The sequence below is a fragment of the Rhynchophorus ferrugineus genome, unplaced genomic scaffold, assembly GCF_030347505.1.
Source record: "Rhynchophorus ferrugineus isolate W39M unplaced genomic scaffold, kcgeb_rfMv2 rfM8, whole genome shotgun sequence".
NCBI classification, from domain to species: domain Eukaryota; kingdom Metazoa; phylum Arthropoda; class Insecta; order Coleoptera; family Curculionidae; genus Rhynchophorus; species Rhynchophorus ferrugineus.
The window spans coordinates 21752148-21773814 of record NW_027472587.1 but is presented as its reverse complement, the minus strand read 5'-3'; the positions used below and the strand labels follow the sequence as shown (position 1 = coordinate 21773814).

The 21667-nt window shown below is 36.2% G+C and overlaps 1 protein-coding gene across 2 annotated transcripts in view; it reads left to right on the top strand.

The window, feature by feature from the left end:
• Cpap1-e (cuticular protein analogous to peritrophins 1-E) overlaps window positions 1–21667 on the top strand; it is a 290785-nt gene that overhangs the window by 13697 nt on the left and 255421 nt on the right. For both annotated transcript variants that reach the window (XM_076413025.1, XM_076413026.1), the window contains exons 3-4: window positions 11976–12160; window positions 16003–16089. In XM_076413025.1, coding sequence (XP_076269140.1) covers window positions 11976–12160; window positions 16003–16089 — 272 coding nt within the window. The remainder of the gene's footprint in view (window positions 1–11975; window positions 12161–16002; window positions 16090–21667) is intronic.

The window sequence follows — 21667 nt, the reverse complement described above, 5'->3', positions numbered from 1 at the left end:
ATTATATGTATTTTATATTATGAGTTAAAATTAAACATTTAAGCTTATTCCAAGAGGTTTGTCAACATAAAATTTATATTTAGATTTAATTTTTAGTGCTGATAAATAAATACAAACCATCTACCAAAACGCTTATTTATTATTAGAATACACAGTTTGGGAATATCACTACATAGTATAAAACAAAGTCGCCTTTTCTATCCCTATATCCCTATGTGCGCTTAAATCTTTAAAACTACGCAACGGATTTTGATGCGGTTTTTTTTCAATAGATAGAGTGATTCAAGAGGAAGGTTTATATGTATAATACATGCATAATATACTAAGGCAACATTGCTAATTTTAGAGGTTTCTAACGTGATGTCGTAAATTAACCTATTTTTTTAGGCTTATTTAGCAATTAGCAAAAACGCTGCCTAACCCTACGAGTTAGATCAAATTAATGTACTACAGTATTGTACACCATAAAAAGGTCTACAAAAAAGTCCGCGATGGTATATGTTTATCTTTTAGGGATAACCCACATTAACCATTTTTATTGTTTACTTTTTACGTGAGAAAATGGCTTATTTACGAAGCTATGTTAAGCAATACGGCATTAATCCTTATCGAATTAAGTACCTTAAATACAGTGTGCAATTAATATAGATCAATATGGTTCCTTACAGCATGTAAATTAAACAAATATTTTCGGAGATATTACAAATTTAAAATTTGTGTTTAAAAATGTGTAATGTAATAAAAATTGTATGAATTTAGATATTCCAAAAATAGCAGGAAATCTTCATAGTAAGTATAGGGGAAGAGGAATTGTTTTACTCCAAATTTAATGCGTGCAGGCCAAGGGCAGTAATGAATGAACCAAAAATACTGGATCGATTTTAATCATGTTTTCATTGAGTGACATAGGCATATATATTTTATGCCCGTGCAAAGTCGGAGCGGGCCGCTATGTTTCTATATACAACGTTCATATTTTTTCTGTAGTGTATTTAATTTAGTATCAGCATTGCACCCGTGCGAAGCCGGGGCGGGTCGCTAGTATTACTATAAACAAAAGAATTGCGGAAGAAGAAGTTTTGAAGAAATTATTTTTTGAACATAATTCATCATAGACCTGTACAAACCAAATCAATCCAACACTCGTCCAACATTCGATAAGCCAGCGTCATTTTTCTTCATTTATAACAGCCGACTAGCCAAAAAATACCTTACGTTTGAAACACGACCGCCTCACCTCTCCGCCGTCTCGTCGTAGCTCTTATCGAGCAACGTATATCGGCCGTAAATCTCAATAATGGAGTGCTCGTATCCTCCGCCATGGGCCCCCTCCCAAGAAGAACCGCATAAATCAGCAGCCAGTAGCCATTTCCCGGTCCATATTTGTACATGTATTATTTCGAAAGTGAACGATATTTCGCACCCTTATCTACCTGTCAGTCGCAGGGGTTGGCTCAGTCCGCGCGCTCGTTGCCCCTCCGCCCCCCGCCGCCCCGTCCCAGCGCCAAGGTCGTCGCCGCAGGACCGAAATCCGGCTTCAGGTGTTCGCGCTTTTAAATTTCGCCCATCCGGACGTCTCGAAGGTCCATTGTTTACGGACGTCGACCGGAATGTTGAGGCTCTTTGGTATTCAGGAACCACGTCGTGATTGTTTCGAATATAAAAAAACCCGTTGGTGTTCTGTTTTTTTTCCCTCCAGGTAGTAATTTTAACATGCTCAGTTACAGTGAGGAATGTTTTCATTGTGTTGAATCACTAAAACGGCCGATTTAAATGGTTATGTCCGTTTAATACCGAAAAGCTTTTTCTTTTAAAATTTATTGTCACTAAAAAACATGTTACGATATGGTCTTCAGTTCTTTCAGTTTCCTGTTAGTTTAAGTTAGTTTTGAATTGGTTATTTGAGTTTTGGAGAGAAGAAAAGGACAGGTAGTGCCAGATAAGTGGGATGCGGTGGCTGTTCTATGATATTTGTAGAGGTTTAGGATTTGTGTTAGCCTTTTACACCTCATGTGTTGTGGTTCTGGCTTTTTAACGAACCCCTCCTTTAAACACTGGATTTTGTTAAGATAATATCCTGATATTCAATAATTATGAGTGCTAAACATCCCGAGAGTCATGTCTAACCTGTGTTTGTTTGTTGATTTTGATGAATTCGATTTGTCTTTTGTCTTTTCCATATTTTCAGCAACTGGTTACGCACATAGCTGGCCAAGATAAACGCTTTGCTCTAATTGAAATACAAACTACAAAATACAATTAGGTGATGGGTTATGTAAATAAAATAGAACTAATCTAGTTAGCCAAATCAGTAAGATAAGAATCTCCTTTCGTAAATGTTACTTTTCTAAACGTACCATCAAACAGACGGTCTATTGTTGAGGCATGAAAACAATATTTCTATAGATATTGATGAACTCAAATTTTTGTTATATAATGTGAACACAATTTTTATATTATGGATAGCGTCGAAAGATGATGAAGAGCCGATTAACTCCATTTTAGATGTTTGTGATTGATTACTGTCCTTGTCTACAAAAACAATAAAATCACCTTTTACTCCCAGACCTTATTGTAAGGTATACATTGCAGGATTTTAACTTATTTGCCTCTCATCTATTGTAACGTTTTCTGAAATCTAACGCATCTAGTAATTAGTATCACGACATAAAGCCAATATCGCTCCATTTATTTCAGGTGACAGATTAAAAAACTTATCAAAGCTCTATGCATTTTTACCTACTCTTAAAATCTTATTTGAATAATCAATACTCAAGTCTTAATCATACTTTGATCGCAAATGTTCTTTAATATAACGTACATTTTTCTGAATAGATCTTCAAAATTACAAGGAAAACTTTCAAAACCTATTTATGTACTCTAACTTATAATCAAATGAGGACAATTACATTTTCTGTCCGATAAAAATAGCGCTTGCCGATTTTTTATGATTTTCTTGTTAATTATCGAATTTCGATCAAACAGTTTCGAGAAAAAAAAACGTGTGAAGTTTTTTCTTGCATATTTTAAATACTCTTTTTTACCAGCGAGGGTTTATTTGGACTGGACCTATTGTTTAACGTGGGCTTCGAACCACGGTCTACCGACTGGCGAGAGACCAACTTAGATATAATCCCAGAAGACATCCCGTCTTACCCAGCCAGGTTACTGGCGTGACTGGGATCATTTTCCTTGTTGGATGTTTCACTCTTACTTAGGATAATCACAAATATTAAACAATCACAAACATAAATTTACGACCATGCCCCAGCAGAATTTGAACCTGCGACTATCGCAACAGTAGGAGGACTGTCCTGTCGCCTTTACCACTGCGCCAATCAAGCTGTGTGAAGTTCTAAAATGCTGTTAACTTCGCGGAATGTTGACTTCATAACGTACTTCATAATACATATATTTTTACCGTGTCTCTATTATCCCAACATCATATTCATACTACATCAAGTCTGTTCATTTATCGAAGAATCAGTTCAATTACTGAAGAAATGATATACGTCCTGCGCCATTATTCTCGTCGGCCGACCGAGAGAAGGAAACAATTTTCTATTTAGATTTCATCGAACCACCGATGATGGATGATCGAATTTGTGCGGCCGATGCTGATTGCGGCGTATTGCAATTTTTCAAAAACGCCCCGCTCTTCCCGCCGCCGCCCCTCACCGGCGAATAAATCAAAACTGACCGTATTACGGCGTGATTTGACTTCCGTCCATCTGCATGTGTGTGCGTGGCCCGGTTGCGCGGGCGACCTCTGATTTTCTCGATTGCGTATTTTTAGGTCGGAAGTTTATAGTTTTCGGCGGTTTTGGCGTCGGGATTAGCCTTCCCAGAAGAATCGAGTTCGTCCAGCTGCAAAATTACCACGCGCGATATTTATTTCGATTTTTTAGTCATCGATTGCAACATTTCTGCCGTATCCTGTTTAGGGTTAGTTTTATGGCTCGGTGAATGGAGATAGGACGAAATGAAATAGTTGTGGTTTACGTGGTGTGGCCGTTGTTTTATTAATGTGATATAAAATGTGGAAAATACAAATAGACAAAAGAGATCGGCGCTGGATTTACCTGTAGACGAGGCTTGGGCAGTCTATGGTGGCACATCTCGGGGTTGCCAGATTTTCGTTATCTTGTACTAGTTGGTGCTGCTGGCACCCCGACCGTGTTCTACATCTCGATTATATTTCTGGGTATTTCGTAGACTGCACGATGAAACCACGATGAAAAAATTCGACATGCCTTAAGATCGCTACACCTGTTAGAAAATATGTATAAATATTACGTCAAATGTAACATAGTTCTTAAAAGCCATATTTGTTTTTTTTCCCCATTGGCGCACTCCACATACCTTGAAAACACCTCACAGTTTTCATAAATAAATATATTGGTTCAAAGTATTTTCGTCATTTATTGTCCACTGTTGTCGAGCAGTTGTAGTACTTCGACGATTTTAAGTTGACGCAATCTCTCTTGATATTTTTTCCATTTACAGACCATTTAATTTCTTCGCTGACCGTCAGTCCTTTTATCTTTGTGGACGTCCTCATTTCTAATATACAATGGGGCGTTAAAAATGCCGCGAAGGACTTTGATTTAATAAGTTAGGAACATTTCTTTATGCAACTCTATATGCACACGCCGTAAGTCGTCACTACCTTCAAAATTTTCAAGGTTTATACTCGTATATCGTAACATCAATTTTTGGTTTTTGGTCATTTTGATGAATCATTTCGCCACTATAAAACAATAGGGTATTGAAGTAAGGGGGATGGGGACAGAAACAACGTCTATATATATATATATATATATATATATATATATATATATATATATATATATATATAATAAATATAATAAAATAAATAATACAAACAGGGAGGGAGGGTTAAATGTATAAATAGTGTATATACAATTTAAAAATGGATATAAATACAAGTCAACAAACACAAGAATGACAAAGTAGAGACTACATCCAAATCGCACACATTAGCATTCACGCCGAAGAGGTAATGGTGATTTGGTCTACGACACTTATCTCAGCATAGGCTAGACTCTATGTAGATAATCGATTTCTCGCAAAAATCGAAAGAGTATGTCTGTATTTTATTCCATTGAGGAATTCTTAAAATTGCGCAGCCTATACGTAGCCTTAACCTGAGTAAATAGTGGACAGTCGCCCAGTATGTGCTAGACTCAGGATGCACTGCCAAGACCACAGTGAGATTTATAGCCATCGGTATATATATGTGTTTGCGGAAAGGGTAAGATTAGATGAGTTCCCAGAACTTGGACCGAATAAGATGAATTAACACCGACACATTGGAAAGTAATAATTGGTATTGACGTCCAAGAAAGCACCAAATTTGTTTGAGCCTCGTATAAACTGATGCTCGTTTCTTTGAACTTAAACTTGATATCCAGTGTCATCTTCAGGTATTACATTGTGATCCCCAACATTATCACAGGCAGATAATTAATTTTGTTGCATCTGAGATCCACATGTGCAGTAACATCAACAGGTGTTACTCCTTAATATATATTTGGACACTACCTTGTGGTACACCCGCATAGATACCATTATATAGATAGATTGAATTATTTCCTACCGTATCTTATTCTGAAATGACGATTAGGAAATGTAAGATTTGTGACTTGATTTACTTTACAGTAATTAAAACTGCACTTCTCACAGTAAGTCCAGCGACCTATTGAGTATTATCGTCACTTATCTGGTAAATTTTCTCTCACTTATACATCGTTTATTCCATGTTAAATGAAAGGAAACATTGCAGGAGGGCATACGATGAACGATATCCCATACTGGGTAAAGAGAGCCCGGAATAAACAAGCAACCCAAGCGTATGCATATGAAATGGAGGGCGGGTTCTGTATAACGCGTTACCATGGAAAGAATGAAGGGAAAATAGGTGAAAAAAAAACGACAGCAGCGGCGGCAGCAGCAGCAGCAACGTTACGCTCTATTGTTGCACTGAATATGTCCTGTGTGCATTTCCAAAATATATTTCGTTGCTATCTCGGTGCTTTATGCGCGACTACGCTTATTTTTTACTTGTGTGTAGGTGTGTGTGTGCGGCGCAACAAAAACATTTGAAAGCTTATACGATGCCACGTTCTTCGTTTGTTTTTATCGCCCCTGCGATTTTAAATGTGCGAGTTTTACAGGTGGCGGAATTGAACGAACCGTCGTCCTTTAAATTTTATAGTGAGGATGTCGTTGCGAGACCGTTTTATTAGTTTTCGTTTAAACTTTGTATTGTTTACTTGCTCGCTGAATGTTGATTTGTTATACTCCGATTTTTTTGGTTAATTTCGTTATTTATCTGGCTTAGTTTCCTTATCTCCTGGTTGTTCTTTGTAATATAACGTGATATCGCCATCATTTTGTGTAGGAAAATATAACGAAATTTCGGTTGTTCATAATAGGTGGTTTGAAAGCCGTCTATCTCTAGTAATTCTTATTAAATTGAGTCATGTTATAGCCCGTTTGAATGCTAATAGCCCGTAGAACCTCCTAAAAAAGGTTGTAGGCTACTATTCTTCATTTTCAAATCTCAATACAACCTAAGCGAACGGCGATTTTCTCCAGGGTAATATATGGGTCTCCTGTCGAATAATTCAACGTTTTTTCCAGATTTGCACAATGAGCGCCACTTAGTTCATGGTACTCTCAGGTAATACACTAAACAAAAGGGACTTATGGAAGTGTTCAAGAAAAGATGAGATAACATTTAACTTAACCTGCATTAACTTCTATCACTCAAATATCTAACACTAATATCCTATTCAATATTCAATCAATTTTGGTTTACAATATTTGCCGATATTTTTGAGACGAATTATTATATATGATGGAAAGTGAATCAGGTACGGCAATAACTTCTCAACTTCATAACGAATATAAAATATTGCTGAATGAAAATCAATCTGCCTTGAGTACAAGGAAGTTCTACAAAGCGTTTGGTGAGATCGGAGAGGAATTATGAATAGTGTCCATCGTGAAGAACCATCTTTAGTCATTCGGCAACAATTTATGACCGATTGAAATTTATATGAATAAATTTGCTTTGAAAAATATGGAGAGAATCCACATTATTTTTTCCTTAACCTAATCTGAGTCAGTTTAGGTTATAGCACAATAGGCGCCATGTGGTTCATGGTACTCTCGGATAATACACTAAACAAAAGGGACTTATGGAAGTGTACAAGAAAAGATGAGATAACATATAACTTAATCTTTTTTAATCATTAGACCAAATCTATTATTTTGAATGAAATAATATCTCGCAAACACATAATAAGAAAAAAAAACAAGTATTCTCCAGTATATCATCGTAGATACCAATATTGACCTATTCGGTTTCAAAATGATAGCAAAAAAAACCTGAAACAACAATGGGAACAGCTCGTAGTCGCACAAAAAAAATACGATAGATGAGCCTAAACAATCGTCGAACGTATTAGGGACGTTAACATTACACAAAATAAAAATCCGTCTTGCTACAAGAAAGCCCCCTCGAATTATAACGTTACAATTGATATTTCCAGATGGATTATCGTGACAATACGGCGAGGAAGAGCGTCAGATTACGGCGGAGTGACTCTTTCTTCCCGCCCCGATCAGAAACCCGTCGAGAAGTAACAATAAGCCCTTAACATTTTCCATATTTTATTCGCGCGCGTCACATTCAAACGGCAGGAACATGGCAAAAATTTAATTCGTTCCCCCCTCGTCAGATCAACGGCTAAACGGTGAAGCAAAAAAGCGGACGCGGGGGCGATAGGACGGGAGGGATTAGGAACATATTTCACTATGGCGCCGTCGCCCTTTTTTGCACGTACCATGGATCGGGCGCTCCGTGGCTCTTTTTTCTCGCGGTAATTTTTATTGCGTTGTTGCGCCATCTATTCGGGTGTCTTCTTTCCGACGAAGAAAAGCCGTCTCTATTGAAAATCCCGCGCTAATTTATCATGTTTTTGTCGCGGCCTTGGTCCTTCCAGCCTGGCGTCAGCGTGTTCCTGGTCCGGGATGCTGGAGGAGCGGCCATTGGTCACAATTGGTTATTAATTGTTGGTCCTCTCAAGTAATAGTAACCGTTCATAATTGAATGAAGATAATTACTATTTGATAAGAATACCTTATTAGAATTTCTACGTAAAATAAATAATTATTTTTTCGTTCTTAAATAAAATTAAATCTTAAAAGGTTGAAAAACAGCTAGTGTCTCACCTTATTTTATTTCTCTCGTTTCCATTCAAATAATTACGGGTACAGGAAAGTGCAGAGATTATAAAGAATTTTACCCTGAATCGGATGGTGGTATCATAATTTTTATACAGCCATTAGTTTTTTAATTATACATAGAAGAGTGTAATTTTAAAAAAATGAGTGGATTTCAGTGTATGGTGAATATCTCAAAATATATAGACCTCACAGCAATTTAACATGGATTTTCGTTTATTTTAGCCCAAAGTACATATATTTTGAGATTTTCATCTTTATCAGGGATTAAAAGAAAATCGGTCCTTTTTCCATATATATAGTCGTGAAAATTTGCGATTTTTTACAATTTTTAATATTCTTACTGTCATTCTCGTTTAAACAATCGTAGGGTAATGAAAAGTGCAGGGATTACAAAGAATTTTACGCTAAATCGGATGGTGGTACCATATTTTTTATACAACCATTAGTTTTTAAATTATACAAAGAAAATTGTAATTTCAAAAAATGAGTGGATTTCAGTGTATGGTGAATATCTCAAAATATATAGACCTCACAGTAATTTAACATGGATTTTCGTTTATTTTAGCCCAAAGTACATATATTTGGAGATTTTTATCTTTATCAGAGATCAAAAGAAAATCGGTTCTTTTTCCATATATATAGTCGTAAACATTTGCTATTTTTTACAATTGTTAATATTCTTACTGTCATTCTCGTTTAAACAATCGTAGGGTAAGGAAAAGTGCAGGGATTACAAAGAATTTTACGCTGAATCGGATGGTGGTATTATAATTTTCATACAAACATTAGTTTTTAAGTTATACAATGATAAGTGTAATTTCAAAAAATTAGTGGATTTCAGTGTATGGTGAATATCTCAAAATATATTGATCTCACAGCAATTTAACATGGATTTTCGTTTATTTTAGCCCAAATTACATATATTTTGAGATTTTCATCTTTATCAGGGATCAAAAGAAAATCGGTCCTTTTTCCATATATATAGTAGTAAAAATTTGCGATTTTTTACAATTGTTAATATTCTTACTGTCATTCTCGTTTAAACAATCGTAGGGTTATGAAAAGAGCAGGGATTATAAAGAATTTTACGCCGAATCGGATGGTGGTATTATAATTTTCATACAAACATTAGTTTTTAAGTTATACAATGATAAGTGTAATTTCAAAAAATTAGTGGATTTCAGTGTATGGTGAATATCTCAAAATATATTGATCTCACAGCAATTTAACATGGATTTTCGTTTATTTTAGCCCAAAGTACATATATTTTTAGATTTTCATCTTTATCAGGGATCAAAAGAAAATCGGTCCTTTTTCCATATATATAGTCGTGAAAATTTGCGATTTTTTACAATTTTTAATATTCTTACTGTCATTCTCGTTTAAACAATCGTAGGGTAATGAAAAGTGCAGGGATTACAAAGAATTTTACGCTGAATCGGATGGTGGTATTATAATTTTCATACAACCATTAGTTTTTAAATTATACAAAGAAAAGTGTAATTTCAAAAAATGAGTGGATTTCAGTGTATGGTGAATATCTCAAAATATATAGACCTCACAGTAATTTAACATGGATTTTCGTTTATTTTAGCCCAAAGTACATATATTTGGAGATTTTTACCTTTATCAGAGATCAAAAAAAAAATCGGTTCTTTTTCCATATATATAGTCGTGAAAATTTGCGATTTTTTACAATTTTTAATATTCTTACTGTCATTCTCGTTTAAACAATCGTAGGGTAATGAAAAGTGCAGGGATTACAAAGAATTTTACGCTGAATCAGATGGTGGTATTATAATTTTCATACAACCATTAGTTTTTAAATTATACAAAGAAAAGTGTAATTTCAAAAAATGAGTGGATTTCAGTGTATGGTGAATATCTCAAAATATATAGACCTCACAGTAATTTAACATGGATTTTCGTTTATTTTAGCCCAAAGTACATATATTTGGAGATTTTTATCTTTATCAGAGATCAAAAGAAAATCGGTTCTTTTTCCATATATATAGTCGTAAACATTTGCTATTTTTTACAATTGTTAATATTCTTACTGTCATTCTCGTTTAAACAATCGTAGGGTAAGGAAAAGTGCAGGGATTACAAAGAATTTTACGCTGAATCGGATGGTGGTATTATAATTTTCATACAAACATTAGTTTTTAAGTTATACAATGATAAGTGTAATTTCAAAAAATGAGTGGATTTCAGTGTATGGTGAATATCTCAAAATATATAGACCTCACAGCAATTTAACATGAATTTTCGTTTATTTTAGCCCAAAGTACATATATTTGGAGATTTTTATCTTTATCAGAGATCAAAAGAAAATCGGTTCTTTTTCCATATATATAGTCGTAAAAATTTGCGATTTTTTACAATTTTTAATATTCTTACTGCTATTCTCGTTTAAATAATCGTAGTGTAATAAAAAGTGCAGGGATTATAAAGAAATTTACGCTGAATCGGATGGTGGTATCATAATTTTTATACAGCCACTAGTTTTTAAGTTATACAATGAAAAGTGTAATTTAGAAAAATCAGGATTTTAGTTTATGTTAGATATATTAAAAATTATAAATCTCAAAGAAATTTAACATGGATTATCGCTTCTTTCACTGAATAAATTGTTTGTTTTGAGCGTATTATCTTTATCAGAAAGGTAAAAAAATTCTCCACTTTTTCCAAATGATTTAATTTTTAAATTTCTTGCCGCCAGTTTTGTTCAATAATTACATAAACTGCAATCAATTTTACGCTAAGTCGAATGGACGTGCAATGGAATCAAATTCCGACATATATCCGTCTTGGATGGGGATGCGACAAACAGCTCCAAATATCTAATAGATCAAGGTCATAGAGATTACTATTCTCCAACTTTGGCCAAGGTTTAATGACACAGATGACGATAGTAATGATAAAATACATACATATTGAGGTATCGTGATGCAATTTATATACTTCAATGCTCTTGTAATACCAATTTAATTACTGACACAGAATCCGTGATACAACAACAGGAAAACAATCGAAATCCGCGCAAATCTGAACGTATGATCACCGATGTCGATCACCTTCTTCCCCAAGCAAAGCTCCCCCATCACGATCCCCCTTTTCCCCGCCACCACCCCCTCCTCTTCATCCTCCTCCACCGTCTCCCGTTCCCCTTCGACAGCCGGGGGCGTTTGTGGTGCGTTTGATATACGATTTCTCCGTTCAGCTGTTTACCCCGACGTTTACTTTGTATTTATTTATTTATTTATTCGCGTTGGCCGTGGATTCGAAGCCGTGGCCGGGGGGCTCGGGGGGTGACGAGGAGGCGGCCGTGGACCTCTTTTTGAGCGCTCGTCGGAGGTGGATTATGTCTGCGAAAATATACGATTTTTCCGGTCAAGTTCTTCGGCATGAGCGATAAGACGAGTCCCGAATATGTTTCCGGAGGAGAGAGGAAGAGGGGAGATACATCTGAACGGATTCGGATCCGAGGCAAATCCGAGATTTGTATGGAGAGGGAGAGCGTTTCTTTGATTTCCGTAATAAAAATATTACCGAAAACGCTTCGGGTCTCGGTCAGCCCTGCGTGGAATAGTGATTTATTATAGAAATATGAACGAGATCGTTAACTCTTTGGACGTAGGTCTGGTAGGAATGGACGATTGTCCTGTATTGATTGCATCTTTCGTTATTATTTCCAGTTCCCAAGACGGTGACTCCGAATCAGAGCATCGTCGTGAAGGATTTGGAGTTCTGCACTCGCTACCACTTCGCCGTGACGATGATGGACGAGAATGACGCCAATCAGGAGGCGAATCTCAATCCCAACACGATTAGGACTGTTATTACCGGCTTGAATCATACGTTGGCCCCTATTAATTTGACGGTAAGTATTTTAGCGATAAAAATCCTCGAAGCTTCTTCGGTTTGATGATTTCTTATCATATGCAAATTCATGAGGTAAAAATCTAGGAAAATCTAGAGGTTTAGTTCAGAGCGCAGTTACCAGTCTGGGTTCTCTTTTTTCCATTCAGTGCCATAGTTTGGTATACCATTTCTGATTTTACTAGCCCAACAGATTGAAAGCTTTTCACCAGAATTTTATGTATCTATTGTGGCGACCGCCACGACCCTTTAGGCCACCACCAATTCACCAACAACAACTACAAAGGTTGGCAACGCCGGTGGATTGGTACCATGCAGTTCTGGAGTATAAAAGGCCATCACGACGACGTCTCGCTCTTTTTTTCTTATCGCCGTCCCCCTGTAACAGTACCACTTCCACAGCGCTACCGTACTTCCTTCACCTTAACCTAATATCCTGTCCATTCTCCCATCGACCACATGTATCAATCGTAAATTAGAATAAACAACTTTGATTCAACCAGTGTTTTTAGTTCCCGTGCAAATTCCTTCCAAAAATAGTAGTGAGTGTTCTGACAAATAATCGCAGCAGTAGCCACACATTTCGATCGACCGACCGACCCGACGAACATTTCCTACACTATGTATACCTATTATACTGGATAGAGCAAAGTTTCGTTCAAATAATCAATACGTTCTTTTAAATCTAACATTTAATATCTTTGACAAAATGGTGTTAATTATATTTCTTAAAAATAGACAACAATCGATATGAAAAATCATCGTTATATTTCTATAAATAATAATATCAAATGACTAAAAATCAACTATTAGGTTCCTTTCCTTTTTCCTGGTGGCTTTAGCAAGATTAATTATTTTATAAACAATTCACCATGTTTATCTATATATAGTAATTCAGTTTAGTTGTTAGTTTTTTAACATGAATTTCTCTCTAGGCCTTCTTGTATTTTGACTTATTTAATATTGTTTTGGTATACATTGAAAAGGTTTCTTATAGCACTCCTTTTCTTCTGCTCTGGCATATTTTATCATGTTTGTAAATATTATACTGTTTTTCAAATAGTTGGCATGCGACTTTGACAGGTATCGTTAGAAGGTTAGGAGTGCTGGTTAAGTTTAAGAAGGTAGAAGGTTGCGCTATCTGTATCTCAGACTTGTTCAGTGATTAATTTTATACATAGAATACTATTCTGTCTCTCCAATGAAATAGCAATTGAACGCCATCAAAATTTACGTCAGTACGTCGCAATGTTGCCGTATTAACTTGAAACTTTATTTTCAACGTTTGCCGATTTGTAGCCTCTTGTTATCACTAATGTTCGCTAAGAATTTGTAGATATATAATAACAGGGTCGACGAGTACTAACACAAATCAATTTTTATAGATTGATTCGTGTACATGTCCCCACGCATCAGACATCGTTCTATCTCTTTTTTACTAGAATTAAATGAGAAGGAAAAATCCATGTCGACTTTATAACGAATTTAATATTTTTAAAAACTACATTTGGCAGTATATTCGACGTAATGTGTGACGTGCATTGTTTTTTTTTTATTAGAAACACTCTAGTTAAATGTGTTCTATTAGATGAAGATCGTAGATTAGAAAAAATATTTTTGGCAGTGTTTTTGAAATCGATTCCAAACTAAAGACGATTAAGCATCAGGTGTTTCCAATTTTAAACCAGAGATAACGTACAGACCTACACATGGTTGGTAATTCTAATCTAATCTCGCCGTTCGACTACAGCAGGACGAAACTAAATGCTGCCAACAAGACCGCACACACGAAACCCCCTCGCCGCCCGCCTACTCCGACTGATTAGAGCTCCGGGACAAGATATCGAGCCTCAATTGTTTCGCGTACGTGCATGTTCCCATTCGCCGATACAAACGACCGTCGTCCCCAGCCCGCGACAAGGAAAAAAAGCAACATCGACTGTTTCCACGGCCCCCGCGATTCCTCCGTCGACTCCAACCGAGCCCGAGGGCTGTCGGCGGGAGGTGAGGTTCGGTGAGGGGGGGCGCGCGCGTCGAGCGTTTAGGAGGAGAAACGGTGGAGTTTTTCCCGTTGACGGCAAAGAGGCTTAGAAGAGGACCCCGAGACCGAGCCGCAACTAATGGAAAATCGATGTAGGAATCGTCTTAGTCGTCAAAAAGCCGTATTAGGAGGCCCGGATATTTAGGAATTTGCTACGATGGGTTATTTTTATTAAAGTGGGCGGCGGCGACGAGGGGACGAAGGGGACACGATACAAAACCGGGGAAATTAACGGGGGACGGTTTACTCCGTCGAGGTGTCTCTCGATTTTCGATCAGTTCCCATCGACCTTCGTGTTTCCTTATTAGGTGGACTTTGCGAAGAGATTATTTAGTTCGTGCCGGGTTGCCATTTATGTTGTTTTTCAGGAAATCTAGGAATTCCCTATTATTTTAGAAATTTCTGAATAATTTTAATATTGTTTAACAGTTTTTTATATGTTTAACTGCATTAAATTTGATATTAAAAGTTGTTGAATAAGTTTGCGGTTCTTTTAGGTTCAAACGTTACCGTGGTGTTGAGAATTGTTTCACAGATTGAGAGGGGATTACCTTCGACAAATAAGACGGATGTTCATATAATTCTTATTTTTCAATTGAGCTGAAATATTTTGATCTTACAAAAAACTGAATTGAAACTAAGATACTGTTATTATTGCTAACGAATACATGAATTGGTTATTAGTCAAACCTCTGCAAAAGTACCCATACGATTTTCTGTTTTCGTGTTGGCAAAACTGTATTGTGCTTATCAATTAGACGAAATTTGAACGCAACATATGGCTTCAGTGTTGGTATTCATTCATGTTTTAGTACCGCTAGTTTTGAAAGAACATAGTCAGAGCAAGGGTGTTTGGTAATAAAATCAATAAATACGATTATTGAAGCACAGTACATACCTGATATGGCTTCACGTGATTTTATTATTTTTTTAAGCTACAGTTAACATTTTAAGAAAGACGTTTTCATTAATGCTATGTCATTAACAACTGAATTAGCCTACCAAAATATAAAATAGGCGAATAAATACGTTTTTTATATGTTATTTAACAGTTCCTGCGACTTTCTACACATATTGTATCGAATATTTGATCGCTATGTGGGTATTGTGCCGGAATTTCAGGATATTATCGTAAAATCAACCATTCCATCCGCCTTTATTCGGCCATCAATCGCTTCTGGCTCGATTTCAACAAACACTATTCCGTTTCTAGGGTCTGTTTACGTCGCATTGTCGTCGGGGCCCATTCGCACCAAATCGACAATGGCGGACCTGCTCGGTTAAGGGGTTACATGGATTTCGTGGGTTGCCCATGAAGGAAAAGCATATCGTACCTTTTCTTTTGTGTATAATTACATTATTTTGCTTGAAATTGAAATAATAACATGTTATAGGTTACGAAAGGACAATATTTAAACAGTGCAAAAATTGCCAATATATTGTTTTTTAACAGAAATTTTTCAAAAAAAGAGATGGATTGTTATAAACTTTCTAAATGAACTGTAATATTTTTCATGCTGTTTCTTATAGCATTTGATTAATAAAACCTGATTTTCGAAAATTTCAAACCCCCATTAGCCCCTTAAGACCAGGAATTGACGTTGTACACGAACAAAGCCACCGGTTTCGCTGCGATTTTAAGCTCCAACGATGCCGTAATGCAAAATCGATGTGGCATCCGTGTTCAGGCTACGGGCGAGACTACTATCGCCGAGTAAAAAGTCCGTTTTTCGACAGGAATCGCGCTGTCGATGCAGCTTACGGCCGACCAACTGAGCTGATTCCGGTTTGGTCTTTTTCAGGTCGAGCTGGAGCCGAAGGCCAGGCCCTGTCTGGATATCAAGTGGTCCGCGGCCTGTCCCAATGTGATATCGCCGATTGGATATGTGGTAAGTTCTTTTCCATTTTCTCTGAGATCGCTGAATCGGTGAAAGTACATTCGCAATTAAAAAATTATGTTATAACAGTTTTTTGATATTGATAATTCCTGATTACATGCTAGATCACTTCAAGAAGTCTTTTTTCACATGTCATGTATAACAGCACAATTGAAAAGTCCCCGGTCTGACACATAGATAGCGCTACGAGAATTAAATCCATATGTTTTTTAGTTAGCCATAGCCCTCAAAAGATGCGTGTATAAATTTGGCAGCTATCGGATCATTAGTTTGTGAATTATAGCATTTTGAATGAAGCTACTTTTGTTATTGTGAAAACAATGGATAAAAAGGAATTTCGCGTGTTGTTAAAATATGGCTTTTTGAAGGGAAAAAATACAGTTGAAGCAAAAACTTGGTTTGATGCCGAGTTTTCGGACCCTGCCCCAGGAAAATCATTTATCAAGGATTGGTATGCTAAGTTTAGGCGTGGTGAAATAAGCACCGAGGACGGTGAACGCAGTGGATGCCCAAAAGAGGTTGTTACCGACAAAAACAATCTACATAATGATTTTGAATGACTGTAATTTGAAATTGAATGAAATAGCAGACACTCTAAACATATCAATTGAACGTGTACCACATATCATTCATGAATATTTGGGTATGAGACAGCTCTGTGCAAAGTGGATGCCGTGTGAGCTCACTTTTGACCAAAAGAACGACGAGTTGATGATTCGGAGCAGTGTTTGAAGACGATCAAGCGTAATAAAACCCTAGTTTTTGCGTCGATATGTGGCAATGGATGAAACATGGCTCCAACATTTCACTCAGAAGTTTAATCGACAGTCATCCGAGGGGACTGCACTTGTTAGCCCGCTCCGAGGCATGGGAAAGCGCAACAGTCGACTGGCAAGGTTATGGCGTCTGTATTTTGGGATGAGCATGGAATAATTTTCATTGACTACCTTGAAAAAGGAAGGAGGGTCGCTATAATCCGTGTATCACCCTTAAAGGGAATTATGTTGAATAAAAAAAAACAAATTTTGCCAAAAAAATTGTTTTACTATAGTAGGCTGGGGACTTTTTATAAGAAATATTTATTGTCCACTGGGCAGATTGAACCACTAGGGATAATAATAAGAAATACAATAATAGAGCTCCTTTGAATCACGTCAATATTTCACAACACAACACAATATACCGCTCTAACAAATTGTACGTTTGTATGACATTGAATAGTGTTACCTTTAATCCATTTTCTTTAGAAAAATCTAAATTTGGTTTTTAACCAAATTACACAAGTTTATAAATTAGGATAATCTTTTGGACTCGAGCAGAGTTCAGCTCACGACGTTACATTAAACATCATTTGAAACTTTTGCTTGTGCTGTGGCTGTACTTCGGAGCATGTGAAAATGCAGATACAACATTGCAAAGTCGATTCAAAGTATTCTTGTTACGTTTCCGGATGTTATACGCTCGATAAATGTGGAGAAATTATGACAAATATACTCAAAAATGGCCTGACAAGCCGCAACAAGCTGACTGAAATTGTTTTGTAACGCGTATAGAATAAAGTGGTGCAAGTGGTCAGCTGCTGAAAATGTGTACTGCTAATGTAATGCTCCTTTGGCTCGATGAATGTCGTCGGTTTAAATGCAAATATATATATATATATATATATATATATATATATATATATACATATGAGCAATGAAAGCGATATCGTTGCGAAAGAAAAACACTTAATTTATTAAGGACTATTTGTCGGACCTCGTATTCGAGAACTAATGGCTGATCATGGGCGTCGTTTCAAAATATTGTTCACAACTTTCTCGCTAACTAAAAATCAAGGGATTACGAGCATGAAATCGACAATTTATTGCAAAATTCTCACAAGATTGAAGCTCCAATGCCTCTCAAAATACATTTTTTTTAAATTCACATCTTGATATGCGAAAATCTAAGTGATTACTATTGAACTCTAATAGACGAAATAGATCCCAAGCAGTATAAAAGTTCAGTTCAACCTCTGTTCATTTCTTATTTATACTTTTTAATTGGCTAGATGCCCGCTAATAATAGTAAAATAATATATTTATTGAATACTAGCGACCCGCCCCGGCTTCGCACGGGTGCAATGCTGATACTAAATTAAATACACTACAGAAAAAATATGAACGTTGTATATAAAAACATAGCGGCCCGCTCCGACTTTGCACGGGCATAAAATATATATGCCTATGTCAGTCAATGAAAACATGATTAAAATCGATCCAGTATTTTTGGTTCATTCATTACTGCCCTTGGCCTGCACGTATTAAATTTGGAGTAAAACAATTCCTCTTCCCCTATACTTACTATGAAGATTTCCTGCTATCTTTGGAATATCTAAATTCATACAATTTTTATGTGTAATGTAACATTTTTAAACGCAAATTTTAAATTTGTAATATCTCCGAAAATATTTGTTCAATTTACATGCTGTAAGGAACCATATTGATCTATATTAATTGCACACTGTATTTAAGGTACTTAATTCGATAAGGATTAATGCCGTATTGCTTAAAATAGCTTCGTAAATAAGCCATTTTCTCACGTAAAATGTAAAAAATAAAAATGGTTAATGTGGGTTATCCCTAAAAGATAAACATATACCATCGCGGACTTTTTTGTAGACTTTTTATGGTGTACAATACTGTAGTACATTAATTTGATCTAACTCGTAGGGTTAGGCAGCGTTTTTGCTAATTGCTAAATAAGCCTAAAAAATTAGGTTAATTTACGACATCACGTTAGAAACCTCTAAAATTAGCAATGTTGCCTTAGTATATTATGCATGTATTATACATATAAACCTTCCTTCTTCTTGAATCACTCTATCTATTGAAAAAAACCGCATCAAAATCCGTTGCGTAGTTTTAAAGATTTAAGCGCACATAGGGATATAGGGACAGAAAAGGCGACTTTGTTTTATACTATGTAGTGATTTCTAAAACTAGAACCGATTTTTAAAAACGGGCTGATGATTTGGATTACCAATTTACCCTATGAACAGCTTTTTATAGCTCAAGCCCAAGACCGTATATATCTGTGTTATTTATTATATAGCACAACATTAATTATATAGAATTACTTATATAAAATCGTAGAAATACAGCTCGTATTCATGCACAATTTAGTAGCCAGTTATATCCTGATCTGTTTCCCAATATTAATTAGTAATCATTGAATGCCCATTACTAATTATGTATTATTACTGATTCGCTATCAATTTCGTGAATATCGAGCATACATTATTGCCCGTCAAAACAACGGTGGTGTCCGTCTGGGCTCGACGTTGCCATTCGTGTGTTTTTTTCACAAAAATCGGTAAAACATATCCTTGCCGTGTTGCCATTATTGCACTTTTTCGCGATATCGCCGTAAAAACCGCGCGGATATAATTTATCTGCGCTACCGTTATAAACACATCCATAATTGAAACCCGGAAATATAGAAAAACCCACTCGAGAACCGAATTACTACCAGGCACGGCTCGGTGTAATTAGAGCTGCACTTTTTGCGTTCGCCGCTCTTTCTCATCCCGTCTCTCTCGCTCTCTCGCCGGTTGGCTTTAAATCTTGGAGCGGGAGGCATCCGTACGGCAACGCCGGATTAGTTTGTCGCGCGTAACATAAAGAATGGTCTTTTTTCTCCGCATTGTCCACTCGTCCAATCCGCCACTAGCCTTATTTATGTCCTTTTTAATTATGTCGCAACCGGGGTTAGGCCAGTTTCGTTCTATTCCTCCGGAGACTTGGTCGGCAAAATATTTTCGTTGCGGCTGTCACTCGAACGGTAAAGTAATGGGATACGGATCTCTTACACGTAATGATATTGATTTTGTCGCTTTTAGAAACCGAGGTTTTTTAAGAAAAATATAATTACACTGTCTCCATTGTTGTCACTTTTCATAAAACATCTGCAAATTTCAAGAACAGCACATTAGGCTTGTTATATATTGTTAATTATAGTTGTTATATTTACAATGTTGCCATGGTTGTCATTTTTCAGGAAACATCCAAATATTTCCTAAGAGTACATATGGTTTTATATTATATGATTAATTATAGTTATGTTTACAGTACTGCTATTGGCGTCGTTTTCCAGGAAACATCCGAACTTTAAACTCGAAATATTTACAGTGTTGTCATTGTTTTTTTGTTTATATCCGTACATTTTCAGCTCAAAAAAGTTTTCGTTCTTTTTATGAAATATTAGACGTTTACTGATGTCCCAATATTATTATATTATGACTGAAATATACTCGTTCTAATTTCTAGTAGTCTCCCATGATGGTTTATTTCCATTTGGTCTTCTCTTTTCGACTTTTCGTACTTTCTTAAGTTTTTTCGACGTTCTTCCGCTATTCCACAAATATCCGAGAATCCACAGATACGCATACAATCAGAGCCTTTATATTGATTTGGCGCGGTTAGAATTCATGTTTTTAAAATAATTATATTTACAGTGTTCGCTATTGTTGTTGTTTTTAAGGAAATATCAGAACTAAACCAAAGGCGATTCTAGAAACGATCAAAATCTTGTAAATGACATTTGGTGGACTTAAAAAATATTAAAATATGTTGACTGTTATACAGTCTAGTAGTACGATGTTTTGTAGCAGATAGTATTAATATAATTTATTAGTATCGTCTTTTATTGCCAAAATGCGGATATTAGTTTATGAGCCGAATAGTTTATATAAATCTAAATTAGAAGTAACACGTTAATTGCAGTTGTAAAAGCAGGAAAATGCCTTTGTTGATTAAATAAATATGATTATTATTGCTACAGTATCAATTGTTAAATATTTAATAATAATCATTAATTGTTTCATGGTATTTTTGGGAATTATTATAAACTACATTATTATAGATTACGGAGCGGTGTTGCCACCTGGTTTTTTATTACATTACCTATATACTAACACTACTTATTTACGTAAACATCAATGCTAATAGTGTTTTTCGTAACATTTTAGTCTAATTTCCGTACACAATAGACTGTAATCCCACATTGATTGATAGTGGGTATGTCAATTACTAATAATTCATTATCAATTATCTAAAATCGATTCGTCAACGCGGAATGCAGATTATTATAGTGCGATTCATTCGCGACGTTGCCGTTCGTGCGTTTTTTCCCTAAATCCCCGTAAAAGGCAATCACGTCTCGGATCGCTGCGTAATATTTTTAATACCCCCTCCCCCCTCCTCCTTATCGGTCTCCCGAGCGACTGCCAGTAATTACGCATCCTCGAAACATCGCCGTCGACGGCTGAGACGTATTTTAAAGCCAATTTGTCTATCCGAATCCGGTCCCATTGTGAAATATCCGAGAGTTATTGAATTATTTCGGGGAACGTTTTCGTGCGGGATGGGCTGGCAACGAAACACGCTCTCTCTCTCCCTCCCTCTCCGTAATGGGGAATGATAAATTGTTAATATCGGGCCGTTTTGTTTGATTGGGCCGCATCCGGGCCCCCGCTAAATGCCTAACGACGTAAAGATTGACATGAATCGGGACCGGTTCGCACATAAAC